Genomic DNA, 14,661 nt, shown 5'->3' with positions numbered 1-14,661 from the left:
TTCCAAGTATCACGTTCAAGCATTGCTTGGACTTGGTTGGTGTCAACAAGTGTTGAGAGCCCTTGTAAGGGCTAAGCGAAGACGATGATGGAGAATGATGAATGATGATAGTATTCAAGTCAAGGTAGAGATTTGTTGTATTATGCCTTGAATACTTGTAAGTATTCAATTGGGCCTGATCCAATAGCTTGGCCCAACAGTTCATTAAGTCTCTTTTGTGAACCTAGGTCAAATATAAAAGTGGTCAAGGGTTTATAATAGAGAGATAAACTAATGTTATTCTTGAGATAGATGTGAGGCACAAAGGAGGCTATGTTCTTGAGAGGGGATTTGGGGGAAACCTTGTAAACTTGTTTGATCATCGTAGTGGAATCATTTTGTCGTCTTTGCAAGTGGATGCAGATCATTTTGATCGAATCATTATAAATCCTTGTGTTGTGTGTGTGCTTGATTTGATTAATTTCATTTCCATTTTCATATCTTGATTGATTGTGCTAAATTGAGCCATTGGTTATAACACTAATCAAGTAATTTAAAAGTGCTAAAATGAAAAAAGATCTACACCTTAAGTAAGATGAACAGATTATAGACAAACTAACTCCCCTATGATACTTAGATAGAATAGACTGGGATTAGACAGATGTGTAGACGATGAAGAAGAGAGGTTTTGTTTTAGGGTTTCGAACTGTTCTTTTCTTCTTTCCGGCAAGTTAGGATTTTTTTGTTTTCCCGGTTAATCAATTTTGTTTCTCCTCTTTTTTCCACGGAATATTTGAGAGAAATTTGAAGCTAAAGGAGGAAATTTCTTCGAATTCTGATTAGGAAAGAGAATTTTGGAGTAATTTGGTGAGGTGGGTGGTGTTTACTTTTAATGTAGAAGGGAATCTCCGTTACCGCGTGACATGGACCTCATATGACTTAGGATTTTAAATATTTTGATACAATGCACGGGTGTAAAACTAGCAGGAATAGAACCCTATCTACTATATTGGGCTGTATATCCGTGGACTAAAGCCAGAGGCCCACCTGATCAGGAAACTTTCACTATTTTTTCCACGTAATTCACATAGTTTATTTAACTTATCTTGTAGTATCATTTTTGTATTTTCATCTGTTTTACTTTCCAGTAGAACTGGTCTTTGTTGTACTTTATCCTCTCTCTTTTCTCCTTTTAAATCGGGAAAACAGAAAAACAAAAAAAGAAAAGGAAAAAGAAAGTAATCTGTGAATTAAAGCCAAGCAAGAGACAGGATGACACGTTGCCAATAAAATTACGTGGCAGAATGAAAGAGGTATTATTGTAGTTGGCTTTACTGAGAGTATAATCTAAAAACCGATTAACTAAGAACCTGGACCACATCTTAAACTATATACATTTTATGAGTTCGCTCTTCATGTATAATGATTTAAAAATCAATGATTAACCAAGAACCATGTTCTGTCTATGTACATTTGGTCTTTTCTATTTGCTCTTGGATCGAGTCCTTCTCTCCGTTTCGAGTTCTTCATTCTGCAACACTTCAACTAATCACTTATCCTGTCTATATAGGGAGATAGAATTCAGCTCAGTTTTTAGAGAAGAGAAGAAAGAATCAAGATGGCCCAGAGAAAAGGAATCGGGGAGAACAAACAGAAAGAAGAGTTCCATGTAATTCATAAAGTTCCCACTGGTGATAGTCCTTATGTTAGAGCTAAACATGTTCAGGTATTCTTCTTCATCATCATCCACAATTTTTGTTTTCCTTTCTGTGTTTCTGAATAGTTTCCCTGTTATTTGTTCTGAACTCAGATTCTGCTTTTTAACTTTTACTAGAATTGATTGATTAATTTTTGATTATGATGTCAACTTTGTTTTGAATTCAGATCCCGCTTTCTGATTTTCACTAAAATTGCATTTGAAACTGTAATCAAGTATATCTATATCTATTAGTTGTTCCACAATCGAATTATAATTTAAACCTAATTATAACGAATCAACAGTTAGTAGAAAAGGATCCAGAAGCAGCCATAGTGTTGTTTTGGAAGGCGATAAATGCGGGTGATAGAGTTGACAGTGCACTAAAGGACATGGCTGTGGTGATGAAGCAACAAGATAGAACTGAGGAAGCCATTGAAGCGATCAAGTCCTTTAGAGACCGGTGCTCTAAACAAGCCCAAGAATCCCTAGACAACCTTCTCATTGACTTATACAAGGTACTTTTTTCTGTAGTGTTATGTATTTCTTGGTAAAGAAGGTTTATGCTATAATGGTGCATATATGCAGAAGTTGTTATATATGATGGGCTATTGTCCACATGGTTTTGCAGAAATGCGGGATGGTAGATGAGCAAATACAATTGTTGAAGCAGAAGCTAAGGATGATATACCAAGGGGAGGCTTTCAATGGGAAGCCGACAAAGACAGCCCGTTCCCATGGGAAGAAATTTCAAGTATCAATCAAGCAGGAGACTTCCAGGATATTGGTAAGTACATGTATAGCCATAACTCTCCAAGCACGCGCATCTGTTAATTGCTGAGTACTGATCAGATGATTAATTTGATGCTTCGCAGGGGAATCTAGGATGGGCATATATGCAACAACATAACTATATAGCTGCCGAGGTGGTATATAAGAAGGCACAGATGATAGATCCAGATGGGAACAAGGCATGCAACTTGAGCCTTTGCCTGATAAAGCTAGGTCGGTTTGATGAGGCCCGGTCCATTCTCCAAGATGTAGTGTTAGTTGAAGGGAGGGGGATCATAAACGCAACACCATCCTCCTTATCATCATCATTGTCGGAAGAAAGTACCAAGGCTAAAAACCGAGCGGAAGAAATGCTTCACCAACTTGATCAACTCGATCAATATTATAAATCAGAGCAGCAATTATCTTCATTTTCCTCTACCGTATCACCATCGTCGGTGCCAACAACGTCGTTTGAAGAAACGGTGGTGGAAATGTTGGACAAACTTAATAATGAGTGGGTCCCATCTTTTAGATCATCTAGAAGATTACCCATCTTTGAAGAGATATCTCAGCTGCAAAATCAGTTGGCTTGTAATTAGTAGTAGTACTAGTTGGGTAGTCTTCTTTAATGAGTTTTTTTTTTTTTTTTTTAGTTTTTTTCTTTTATTTGTGGGAAATGCTTTGAATAAGTGGTGGGAATGGGATCCGGGTGTAAATATCAATATGGTGCATGAATAACAAATTAGTAGTGCTGGAATGTAAAATCTTATGGAGTGAAAATCTATTCTCAATTGGAAACGAAAATGAAGATCTTTTGTTGCCGTGATCCACTAATATGCATGCTCATGGCAACTTCCATATCATGTATATATATAAGACGTAAACGAATCAAAATTTATTGCATGCGCTGTCACTTTAATGCCCAAATAGGGGCTCCGTCTTGCTATAGCATTCGGGTTGTCGTTATTCAGGTGTGGGGTTACCTTTTCCAAGTCTCTGAAAATTGAAATAACTTCGCCCTCTCAAGGAAAGCACATTTGCCTTCTCCAATGACCCACCTAGTTGCCCAGCATGTAGAATTGTTATTCATTTTATTTGATTCGAAGGGATGATTTTATTCATGCACTTTTTTTTTTATCAGTGCACTCCCAGTTTATCACAGCAATCATTTAGTGCCTCCGTGAGGAAATAGATGACACTCGAAACGGTTTAGGGGGGAGAATAGGTGCCAGAATTATTTGTATGAGCTGCTTTTTTATATTAAGCCCAGAGTCCTTGTGAAGATAGACAAGTCCTTCAGCAATACAACCTATAACCCGTTCCACCTTCCTCAATCCAAATGCTTGCATTTTACAGCTATGTTGTAAAAAGCACTCTAGGCGCTTGCCTAAGCGCTAAAGGCACAAGAGTCACAGGCAGAGCGCTGGACCGCCTAAATTTGTTTTACAGATAAATAAATTTCTTTTTCTTTGGGATGTTCATGGAAACAGTCCATGAAATATTAATTGGAGAGATTTTATCTTAGTAGCTAGGAACGGGATCGAGGAAGGAAACGAGAATTATAAAAAATTTGAAAAATGAAATTCGAGGATGAGCGGAGAACGTAGATTAAGTTCATACATATAATAGTTTTTTGAATAACTATTTTGTTAGTATAGTTCCCAATGGCCGAAGTTCAGGTTTTTACCGGGCGGACTTGGCATATACTAGGATAAACTTAGTTGGGCCTAATATAGGCTAAGATAGGCCCACAACTAAATAATAGTCCCCTTTTTTTGGTGCTTAACCCTAATAGCCTGTTTGGCAACTAAGTTGAAAAGCTAGAAGTAAGAATGGAAGTGCAAAAAGAAACGACTTCTAGAAATAACTTATAAGTAGAAGTGAAAAAGAAACGACTTCTAGAAGTAACTTATAAGTAGAAAAGATACTTCTGGGAGAAGCAAAAAAATGTTTGCTTCTCGCTTCTGAAAAAAGCAACTTCTCTCCTCGATTTCTGTATTACAAATTACCACACTTTTCTTCTTTTAAGTGAAAAGGACATGTAGAATTTGATACTGTTTAAATTGACGAAATTGTAAGAATAGTCAGGATGTAATCAGTTTCATCATGCCCATTTTCAAATCCTTTTTCTTATTTTTAATTTACATCAAGATGCATCCAGTTTCATCGTCACTATTTTTTAAGTTTAAGCCAGAATGAATCCAGTTTCACACTTGCTATTTTTCTGGAGTCCATTTCACCCATACTAATTTTTATCCGTCCATTTGAACCATGTTTTAAAAATATTTGGATAATTGACCCAATTTCCGCATAATGTTCTATAGTTCATTCCATAGTGGGAGCAAAATGAACAAACTTGGAGTTTGTTCATTCCATAGGAACTGCTCTGATATTATACTGTGTTAACATTTTTTCATTAATGCATTTCCTCATTTGTTTTTTGAAAGATTGTGATGAACGGGTGTAGCTTTAGGTGATTCAAATTAGATAATTTTCACTCTAAAATACAACGAACAATACATTCTTCATAGATAGCAAAATTAAATGAAAATTTAGGTTACACATGATTTAAAATAGAACATTAGTTAGCATTTTTACATTGAAGTTATTTAATTGATTAATAAGTAGAGATGTAAATAATCTAGGTATGTGTCTGAATTCGGTTTATATGACTTTCGTTAGGAATTTGTGTTTCCTTTCCGAAAAATGGGTTATTTGTCCAAATATTTTTAAAACATGGTTCAAATGGATTAGTAAAAATTAGTATGAATGAAATGGACACCAAAAAAATAGCAAGGATGAAATTGGATTCATCCTGACTTAAACTTAAAAAATAGCGAGGATGAAACTGGGTGCATCCTGATGTAAATTAAAATAAGAAAAAAATATTTGGAAATGGGTACGATGAAACTGTTTACATCCTGGCCATTTTTACATTTTTATCCATTTAAACAGTATCAAAATCTAGATGTCTTTTTCATCCAAGAATTATTGATTTTGGTCTTTTAAACCAATTTTGTGTTTCCTTAATTCATAGAAGCTATTAGTTGATTGAAACACATTGGTATTGGGGTTTGCCGAATATGTTAACCCTCTTTTGATGGACAAGATATTGCAAGATATCCTGGAAGGTTAAATCAATTTACGTTGATCAGTAGACTAGTAATTACGATGAAGTCATATTATTTACGTCGTTCGTTCGTTAACCATATACTGGTATAAGATTTTTTTTTATAATACTAGTTTCTCACCCGTGCGATGCACGGATCTGTTTCTTGATTATGGAACATTGGAAGAAAAGGTCAGAGTCACTAAATTCTAACCACTAGTAACTAAGTAAAGTTTTTTAATAACCAGTTCTCTACTTATACTTTTGTTTATCTATGTTTCCATATTTCAGAATTGATCAATTTTTTTTGAGTGACGCAACATTGTGAATAGCTTCATCAATTTTATACGTAACAAATGATGTGAAGGGTAAATACACTGCGGAATCTTAGGATGGTGTCATTGTTGGGTAACTTGATGCATAAAGTGCACAAAGTATCTATATGACACGAAATAGCACTCCACAATAGCATATCAGGTTGAAAAAATTTCTGAGTCAGCAAATTGTAGAATAACTGAAAAACTATAAAAGAACTCAAATATCTACTAAAAGGAAAACAAAAACAAAGCTAAAAGTTGGAAGTAATATTCTTCTCGATGATGGTCAACTTTTATTTTTGTGTGGTATAATAACTATTAATAATTAAAGATTAGTTAAGGCGAGCATTTCCTCGAGAGTAGGCCTTATTAACATGAGCATTCCAAGTTTTTATAATTTGTTCAAGTTTTATCAAGAAATATTAAGACGTAAGTTAGGAAAAAAATGGACTACTAACTTTCTTCTCTGCCAAAGGGACAGACTACATGACCCTGATAACTATATATAAATATGTCTACTCAAGGATATTAAATGAATTCCTTGTCTTAAATATGTAGAAATATATAAACGCTTTATACGCTTAGGAATCCTCCTGTATCTAATTTTGTAAAAAAAAAAACAAATTAAAAAAAACAACTTCTGATGTTAAATCTGTGTATTACATAAACAAAAACCTATCGGAGGGGAACAATAAAAAATCAGTGTTGATATTAGTTACTATCTTCTACCAAATTTGTAAAAAACAAAAAAAAAAATATGCACCAATAATTAAGAAAATCAAAAACAATGATATTGATTATTCGCTTTACTAAAAAATCAAAATAGAAAAAATCGAGAATAATATTATGGTATTGATATCACATTGATCACTTTTTACCTTGATATTGTTTGATGTATACTCGGAAACGATATTTATAACAGAGCAAGATCGAGGTACCTGACCACAAATAATGAAAGTACATATCAAACAAACAACCCTAATCCGCATGCAAAAAAAAAGAAAAAAAGAAACTAAAAGCGGTATGAGCACAATTGGATTTGGCATTTGTTCGAATGCTTTATATATAGACACACCAAACCCAGAAATCCCATAAAAGAGAATCGACTTTATTTTGGAATAATATTTATCTAATATTTAAAAAATATAAATTTTGGTAGCCAGAATCACCTTGTTAAGGGTTATTTTTTTCCGTAATAAATATTGAATATCTTTTCACACTGGTTAGGAATCTAATTAATTTAATTTGTTTTCTCAAATAGAATCTATAATATTTTATCTTTGGATAGTTTAGAAATCTACATTATCTTCGTATCACCATAATTAGTGGTTGCAAATATTTTTGTAAAATACATATATTATATATCAAGATATAACGAAATTAGAAATCTACTTTATTTAATTTATATTTTATTTTAGACTTATTTTACGTTTTAGTTATGGTATGAACAAAGTTAAGAAAAGTAATATGAAAATGAGGTATATTATTTTGTTATTGCTTCAATTTTTTGTTTCAGATTCTAACAATTATGTAGTTTTTTACTTTTGGATAGGATCACCAAAATATTTTTTTGCAAGAAAGACAAAACGCTGAATTCAAAGGTACGACTATCAATTTAATTTTTTCTAATTCATATCGGAAGTATAATCTTATTTTATTTAATTTTAATTGATAGAATGGAGCAGTAGGAAAAGAATGATTCTAAAAGTTGTAAACGGATATTGGACATTGAACATTTTTTTTTATTCATTAATTATGTGACCGATTTTGATGCATGATTAATTTAAATTTTTGATTTTATGATGAAATTGTGAAAGTGTGATTGATTTTTGTTTTAATATATTTTTGGAAACGTTAAATTTTTTGAAATAATTATATTAGGAAATAAAAAATGAAAGAAAAATTGTGGGGTCAGAAAATAATTTCCACTTTTTTTATTAGGCCATGTTAACAAAAAAAATTTCTTTAAAGACTGCTTAGTGGGCCCAGAGTCAACCAGAAACCCCGGTGAATGAGATTGAAAGACTATTATTCCAAAACAAAATGGTTCCACAGCCAAAAGACTTAAGACATTAAACAAATTGGTGATAATAGGATTGAAAGACTGATATTCCAAACGAATTGGTTCTGGAGCCAAAATATTTAAGACACTAAGAAAATAATACTAAGCAAAAAGGAATAAAAGCCCGATACTCAAATTTCGTATTTAAATTTCTCAAACAGAATGAATACTCAAAACTCATTAACACTCCAAAACTAAAAGAGACAACCCAACCGTACTACTGAAAAATAAATCACCTTTTTCTCTAGAGCGCCCAATGCTTCAGCAAAAGAGAAAGTGGGCACTTGACTCTAAGATTCTTTTCCATTAACTTGACTGTAAGGTTCATTGAAGCAACACAACTATACTATCTACAACTACACTACAATGTTAATCCATCATCGTGTTTTCTAGAGAAGTCAATGTCTTTGTTTCTGATAGACACATTTTTGGGTCTAATTTGTCCTTAATGTTCTGTATTGTTGGTACTCGATTTCGTACTCATTATGGTGTTTTTATGTTTGTGTAGAAATACACTTGTGTGGAAAAAGTTGCTCAAAAAGTGCTATCCCCGGAGGACATTTGCTATACGGACCCCAGATTTGGCTAAGGGGCACCCAGGGTTATGCATAGCCCAAATTCATCCTCAACACCCAATTACTAAGGGGCACACTACCTTCTATTTGCAACCCAGAACGCCACCTGCTATTCGCACCCCTGTCGTGGATAATGGGCACTTTCTTCTACCTTTCAAATTCAAGAATTGGCGGGAAAACGTGTCTTCACTGGCAGAACTAGGGTTGAAGTTTTGGGCGGGATTTACAGAGATTCAACCGCTGATTTTCAAGGGATAGGCCTGTTATGGATAAATAAAGATGATGTGGGTGTTTTATTGGTCCAGAATTGGCTAAATCATTGAATTTAGGTAAATAGAGGTTCACGAAAAAAAAATATTATAGGGATCTTCTGGATTTGGTTTGGAGAGCTTCTGGTGAGATTCAAACGAAGTTTTAGCTTGATTTGGACTTGTTAACCACAAACAGGACTGGTAATTTCCTCTGGTTCGAAAAAAGGAAGGATTTTCGCACGATAAGAAGAAACAGGGAAGCTTATATTATTCTCGGGATTTCTGGGTATGTTTGGGAAGATTTCATGTGACCTGAGCGTGTTTGACGCATGTTGGGATGTGTGGAAAAGTGTTTGGACAGAGGATGACTATAATAGGTGCGTGCAGGAGAAGAAAAAGGAAAGAAAATATTCTTGTGCTTGGCAGCGTTAATGAGGATTAGAATGGAGTTATTACGGTGATTTTCTTACTGCAGAGATGTATAAATAGTGAAGGGATATGCAAGGAAGAGAGGGGGAGTGATCGGGGGAGAGACCAGAGAAAAAAAACGTGAGTTTGAGAGAATTGCTGCTGCTGCCATTGAAGAACATACGAAGAACATAAGACCATAAAAAGCAGTCGTAATTGATACAGTGATTGCGACACATATTTGACAGTCGTACAAGCTACAATGACAACGACAGTTTCCTTTTATCGTTCTCTGCAACAGTGTTTTGCAACAATTAAAAACGTTGCAAACACCGGATTTTCATTATTTTCTCTCCATTTCATCTTTGTAAACAATTTTTGAAGCAATGAACAAATATTTTGAGCGTGTTTACACAATGATGAGCTAAAGCCATCCTATGGGGCGAAGGAGGAAGCTATTTCACCAATGAAAAGTGGTAATCTCTAACTTATGCAATTATTATATGATTATTTTCCTAGATAAATAAATTGATAAAATGGTTTTTGTTAAACAATTGTCATTTCAATTGATGGAGCATGCTATCCTAGGGTCTTGATGTCCCATACTTTCGATCTACAATTGTTATTTCTAAAAAATCAACTATTGCAATATTAAGAATCAATTTGAATGCATGATTTGCAAGATTATAATTAGAGAATATAAATCATTTTGATATTGGTAAATAGTGGATTCCATAGCCCCAGTCTTCTCCATATTTTTCATATCACTTTTATTTAAGTTTTCTATGTTTTTAGTCTTAAAAATTTAATCTAAAATCTATTGCTTTCACAAGTCTCAACGAACTGATTACTACAACTCAACTTGAAATCACATCAGTTTCTTAGTCTCCATTATGGATATAGTAATAACTACATTGTTCTGCAGAAACAAAGATGGTCATAAACTTGATTAAATGTTTGTTTTATTTTGTTAAGTGATATTTAGTGGGATAAGTTAAGATCACTCCATATCATATTCATGGACATGTATAACGTAGTTATTTATTAAAGCAAAGGAATACCGATGTTAATAATATCTATAGTTTTCCATTATGAGTTTATAGTGTCATAACCCACGGTGTCTAAAAAATTTCAGAAGTGCAAAAGCCAACCATACACATGTATCGTATCCGAGAGTCTCCATATGTCTCACCGGTAGACCTATATGTGAAAATACACGTACTGGCTTCCTCCAGCGATTATATCCATCCCCATAATGAGTTGTACCAACACAGTTTCTATATTTACTGAGAAATTTCATAAACACACCTTAAATGTATTGATGAAAATAGGGACCGATACATTATAATTCAGTATATGGTTGATTGATCCATGAACCTTCAGTATGTTGGTGTTGGTCACAATATAGATGTCTCCAACAGCTGAAACACTATCAATTATTTGCAATAGCCAGCGTAATAGTTATTTTCATTTTTCGATCTATTTGCATATTCTTCGTCAAAATATCCCCTTTACATGCAAAATATGTTTACAATTACAACAAAGAAACCTAATTGAAGAAATACCGAATTGTAAGGTCTCTTGAATATGACTACCAGTTATGTGATAAAGGACGTTGAAGCAACCATGACTACCAGCTATGTGATAAAGGACGTTGAAGCAACCTGCAAATGGATCAATGCAAGTGGATCAACAACTTTCCAAATAATTAAGGATTAAGTGATGAGTGCCTAATATTGTATATATTTATCCCTTTTTGTTGGCATTTAACTCATCTTTTGTGCATTAATTCTACATTTTATCCCATATTCTGTATTTTCATTGTTTTCAAGAATAAATATTTTTCTTACTTAATTTTGCATTTTTAGGTAATAAATAAAGTCTGGATGACTTGCGGAGCGAAAAGAGCAGAAAAGTAGTGAAAAGCCGGGAGAAATCACGCAAGGAAGCCGCGAAGAATGGTGCGCACAACCTCATTTTCTACACACAAAAACGCCTCCGTTCTCAGCCATCAGATCAGTTCTCAGAAGCATCCGACGGTCGCTCCTTCATAGAGCATCAAAATCTGAAGTCTCTGCCAAGCACCACAGCGCTGAAATTCCAAGCCTTCAGATTAGATGGTATTTGAATCCAACGGTTGCTCCCTTGCTGTGCATCGAAGTTTGATATCTCCGCCTTACACTACAGCACCTAACCTAATCTAGCACCGTTCGTTTCGTTGTATCCCTTCATCCGACGGTCGATCCTCGCTCGCCTCCGCATCACCGTCTGATCTACCTACCAGCTCCACATCTCTCGTCTTAGTCTCGCTGAACATCAAAAATCGATGAACTCGCCTCACACCAAAACAACCCTAGGATATATAACCCAAAAAAATGAAGAAACCCTAATATTTTCACTTCTCATTCTCTTTCTCCCTCTCTGCCCGTACCACCTTCTCCACCGAACACCATGTCCGCCACCGTACACCACACCATTTCTCCCCTAAACCTACCTTCACATACCCTTTCCTTTCACTCTCTCTAGCCCTCTATTTTAATGATTTCACACCATAACCCTAGGTGATAAATCATTAAAACAGATGAGTCTAGAGAACAAAATAGAGCATGGGAATGGAGTAGGAGCAGAGAAGAAGCATGGGTCGACATTTTGAAGCTGTTTTGTCACGTCAATTAGGTGAAGTTTCAAACCCTAGAAAAATTAGGGTTTTCAAAATTAGGGTTCTGCTTACATTTTTTTTGTATAAATAGAAGAGATGGGTATGGTGTAGAAGGTGTTCTTGGGCTAGCCGAGATTCCCCCAAAATTGGGTTAGTTTAGGTTTAATTTCAGTTCTTAAATTTCAATTAGATTTCAATTTAGGGTTTCAATTTTAATTTCAAGTTCTGTTAAATTCTGTCACTTTTTATTGCAATTTGTGTTTTAATTTTAAGTTCATGTTAATGTGCTTGTTTTAATTTCATGTTTTAATTTCCTGTTTTCATATCCTGTTTGTCTCCTGTCAAATGTGCTCCTGTTAAAATTGTTGCTCCTGTTTAATCATGTGTTCTGTTAATGTGTGTTGTTACTGTTAGATGTTGTTTACATGTGTCCTGTTTAATGTTAATGCATGTTTAGTTCCATGTAATGTTAATATACCTGTTTTGTGATACATGTGAAGTGATAGAATGCTAGGCTAGAAACCTTTGAAGCACTGAATTGATTGAGTAATGGAAGAAATCAGTGCTCATAGCAAGCTGATTATCTTGCCATTCCATTTTTGTATGCTTAGGTTGCACTGATTTGATTGAGCATTGGGAGAAATTAGTGCTCATAGCAAGCTAATTCTCTTCCCTTTCTTTATGAATGCCTTAGCTTTGCTTTGTTACTTCTTCTCCACATCCCTGCCCTTGGCCTTAGGCCTTGGTTCATTTATCTTGTTCACACTGTTTTCTTCATTGTCATCTTTCTTTGCTGTCTAGTATTTCCATTGTTGTTGTTTACTGCATTGCCTTTGCTTTATTGCCTTGTTTTCCCACTGTTTTCTTCCTTGCTTGTGCTACTGCTGTTGCTTCCCTTGCTGTTGCTGCAGCTGCCTTTTCTTTCTGCTACTCAGTGCTTGTGCAGCTGCTTTCTTTGCACTGCTGCTGCTGTTGCTGTTGTTTTCTCCAGCTTTGCTGCTGCAGTACTGCTGCTTTCCTTCTTCTTTGCCTTGTGCTGCTGCTGCTGCAACCCTGTTGCTGCTGCTGCTCCCCTTCCCCTGCTGCTGCTGCTGCTGCAACTGAGCTTGGCTCAGCTAAGAGTCATTACTAAAGCCCACTGTAATAGTTCACTTTCCAAGCAAAGGCCCAGTTCACAGTTACCAAGCCCAGGTTTGAACCTAAAGTTGAAGCCCAATTCAGTCAACTGTGGGCTTAATCCATAAGCCTAAACTCAAAAGCCCAAGACCAAACCAACTGAGTCCAAGGCTCAGTTCATCATTCAAAGGCCCAAATCCCATTTACACTTCAAAGACCAACTGAGCCCAAGCTCAGTTCATTTTATTGTTATCAAACCCATTAGTACTCTAAGCCCATTAGCAATTTAGAGCCCATTAGCAATTTAGAGCCCAAATAGCTAAACACAACAAAAACTCCCAATCTCTGTGGATCGACCCGTACTTGCACGAGCTACAACCGACGACCGTGCACTTGCGGTATTACTGTAGGCCCGCGTTTCATTGCGCTTAATTTTTAACACGTTCCCGGGCCCACCAAGTTTTTGGCGCCGCTGCCGGGGATTGGTGCTGTGTTTTTCTTGTAGTTTTATTAGCTATTTTTGCATTTCACTGCATAGCATTTGCATCTGCATCTGCTTCACTTCATTTGCTGTTGGACCTGCTGTTCTGAACCTGTTTTTCCTCTGCTGGGACGCCACCAAGGAAAAGAACCAAAGCCCAACTGGGTTTTTGCAACAATATCAGAGCAGCTGGGCTGTGCTTAAAAGGTAACCCATTTAAGAGAACCCGAATTGTGGGCTTCCAATTTTTAATTGTGGGCTTGTAATATTAAAGCCAATTTTTGGGCTTTCTTATTTTCTGTTGGGTTTGTAATAATTTATTTGTGGGCTTGTTTTTTTTAATTGTGGGCTTGTTTAATTTTTCTTGGACTTGTATTTTGGACTCTGGGTTTTTAAACCCAGCTGAGCTTGTAACCGATCACGCTAGTTGAACTCGTTAGTGGGCCGAGTACCCAAATTCTAGGCCGAGATTTTGGACTCAGTTCCACCAAAAGTTTTCAACCAAGCGGAGCCAAAGCAGACACAAACAAACAGTGGGCGTGCTCCCATTCAAAAACCAAATTTTATTTTTTTTAAAAAAAAAAAAAAAAAAAAAAAAAAAAAAACCAAAATTTTCTTTTGCTCCCAATTTTAAAACCAAATTTCTACTTTGCTCCCATTTTTAAACCAAATTTTCTTTTTCAAATTATCCCATCAAAACCAAAATTTCCCAAAAATCCAAACCCATTAAAACCAAATAGTGGGCTTTGTGTCTTTTCAATATGGGCCAACCTCGTGCTCTCCATGAATACATGTATCCGTCAATAAAAATTCCATTATCATGTATTGTATTACCTCAAACCAATAACCCTTTTAAAATAAATGCAAGCATGATACAAATACTTCCTATATTTCGAGGGTTCGATTCTGAGAACCCCTATACTCATGTAAGAGAGTTTGAACAAATTTGTCGGACTATGCAACCTGATCATATGTCCGAAGACTCTCTGAAATTGCGTTTGTTTACATTTTCTTTAAAGGAAAGGGCCAAAACATGGTTTTACGGTTTGAGACCACAATCAATCAACACTTGGGACCAACTCACAGATCTATTTTTCAAAAAATTCTTTCCACATCATAGGACCATCGCTATTCGTCAAAGTATCAATTGTTTTGTCCAATTGGATGAGGAAACTGTTTTTCACTATTTTGAACGTTTTAATGATTTGTTGAGCGAATGTCCGCACCATGGATT

At 35.3% G+C, this 14,661-nt stretch overlaps 1 protein-coding gene across 1 annotated transcript; it reads left to right on the top strand.

Annotated features, from left to right (window-relative positions):
* The first annotated feature begins 1,440 nt into the window (after positions 1-1,440).
* On the top strand, positions 1,441-3,175 carry LOC113362225 (protein SULFUR DEFICIENCY-INDUCED 2-like). Its single transcript, XM_026605171.1, has 4 exons — positions 1,441-1,705; positions 1,981-2,193; positions 2,307-2,462; positions 2,551-3,175. Exons 1-4 carry the CDS (start codon positions 1,598-1,600, stop codon positions 3,046-3,048), a joined length of 975 nt encoding a protein of 324 aa, XP_026460956.1. The 5' UTR covers positions 1,441-1,597; the 3' UTR covers positions 3,049-3,175.
* Positions 3,176-14,661: the final 11,486 nt, after the last annotated feature.

The sequence above is a fragment of the Papaver somniferum genome, chromosome 3 (genome assembly GCF_003573695.1).
Source record: "Papaver somniferum cultivar HN1 chromosome 3, ASM357369v1, whole genome shotgun sequence".
NCBI lineage: Eukaryota > Viridiplantae > Streptophyta > Magnoliopsida > Ranunculales > Papaveraceae > Papaver > Papaver somniferum.
Note: the sequence above shows the minus strand (reverse complement) of the source record. Positions and strands in the feature narration are given on the sequence as shown.